We start from the raw sequence: 1,356 nt of genomic DNA, 5'->3' as shown, positions 1-1,356 counted from the left end.
AAAATCTTACAGCTGATCTTATATCATATTGCACACGACAGAGTAATATTAAATCATAATATCAACAGTCATTTTAGCTAATTTGACTATTGGATCAAAATACTGAATTTTCTTAGCTTGAGCAACAGTTTTGTGTAAACAAGTTAGACATACAAACAAGACAGCAGCTCCTAATGCAGTGAAACCAGTGACACAAGCACACTTCTAACACAGTGAGAGCTAGGAATCACTGCTCTTCCACTCTACCTGGAACCGCCGGTCATGCGAGCTAAATGTCTCTGCCAGAACCGCATAGAATCTATTGAACATTTTCTCTTGCAGACAGCAGTCCATCAGAACGTGAACAATTTCCCGCTCTTGCTGGTCTTTCAATCCTAACCTGAGAAAGACATGAATTGGGTAAATAATGGTTTATGACAAATATTAGAAACATAGAACATCATGTTTGAAATACACAGGAGGAAATCAGTCTGTTAGCAAGAAATTTAAAGAAAACTTTGTGTGATAACCTTAACTAAAATATTTGCCATCATCACACAAGGTTATCATTTCAGAAGATCTGCAATATTATTGTTGCTAAAAGAAACTGTGTCCTACTAATAAGGCAGATCTGTTAATCTGTTTCTTTTTTAATCATTTTATACAATTCTTTCTCACAAGTAAATACAAGTGCCCCGGTTCAGATTGATTCTGGGATTACATGACACTGTGATCAAAACCTAATTTGCAATTAAATGTGTCAATTGATAAGTATCCCAAAATGGCAACATGGCCAGTGTCACTGAAAATCAATGAGGATAAGAAACCGAACCTATGCTGACAAACCTTAAAAGTTTCTCAAAGGCATCCAAATAGTCTTCACTTGACATAAGCACACAGAAAATGTTTCTCCTGATGTCAGTGTTCATTCTTTGTTTGCGTGCAAGCTCCAAGATCGTTGCACTGTACTGCAAATTCATAATCATAAAGAGAAATAAAACATTTCAGATGACAATTTTTGCATAGCCCTTGACTCTCATAAAGTTGAACACAATTATGCAGCTGAGCATTTAAATGACAGATGAAAACATTTCTAAATAAGCAAAAACACATTTTTTCACATACTTGTTCCCCTTTGGTGGATGGGCTGGTTGTCTTGTTTCCATGGTCATCGATCATTGGTGCTCCACTCCAGGAAGATCCTACAATCCACCAACGGCCAACACGCTCAGCTTCCAGAAGATTATCCAGTGAGACTCTTAACTTCAAGTCACTTCCTCCAGCACTGCTGTGAATCTGTTAAGAATGCTATGTTTAGTGCATGAGAAACAAGATAACGGACTGCAAACACATTCCACGATTCTCTAAAAAAAAAAA

The 1,356-nt window shown here is 36.9% G+C and overlaps 1 protein-coding gene across 1 annotated transcript in view; it reads right to left on the bottom strand.

Moving 5' to 3' along the window:
- Positions 1–219: 219 nt before the first annotated feature.
- Positions 220–1,356, bottom strand: part of LOC107576743 (nucleolar MIF4G domain-containing protein 1-like) — a 4,918-nt gene continuing 3,781 nt past the window's right edge. Inside the window, exons 6-8 of the mRNA XM_016262878.1 lie at positions 1,105–1,275; positions 826–947; positions 220–379 (exon numbers count right to left, since the gene is read on the bottom strand). Of these exons, the coding sequence (XP_016118364.1) occupies positions 220–379; positions 826–947; positions 1,105–1,275 (453 nt within the window). The remainder of the gene's footprint in view (positions 380–825; positions 948–1,104; positions 1,276–1,356) is intronic.

Source organism: Sinocyclocheilus grahami, unplaced genomic scaffold (assembly GCF_001515645.1).
Source record: "Sinocyclocheilus grahami isolate Dianchi unplaced genomic scaffold, SAMN03320097.WGS_v1.1 scaffold4271.1, whole genome shotgun sequence".
Taxonomy (NCBI): Eukaryota; Metazoa; Chordata; class Actinopteri; order Cypriniformes; family Cyprinidae; genus Sinocyclocheilus; species Sinocyclocheilus grahami.
This window is presented reverse-complemented; position numbering and strand designations above follow the sequence as displayed.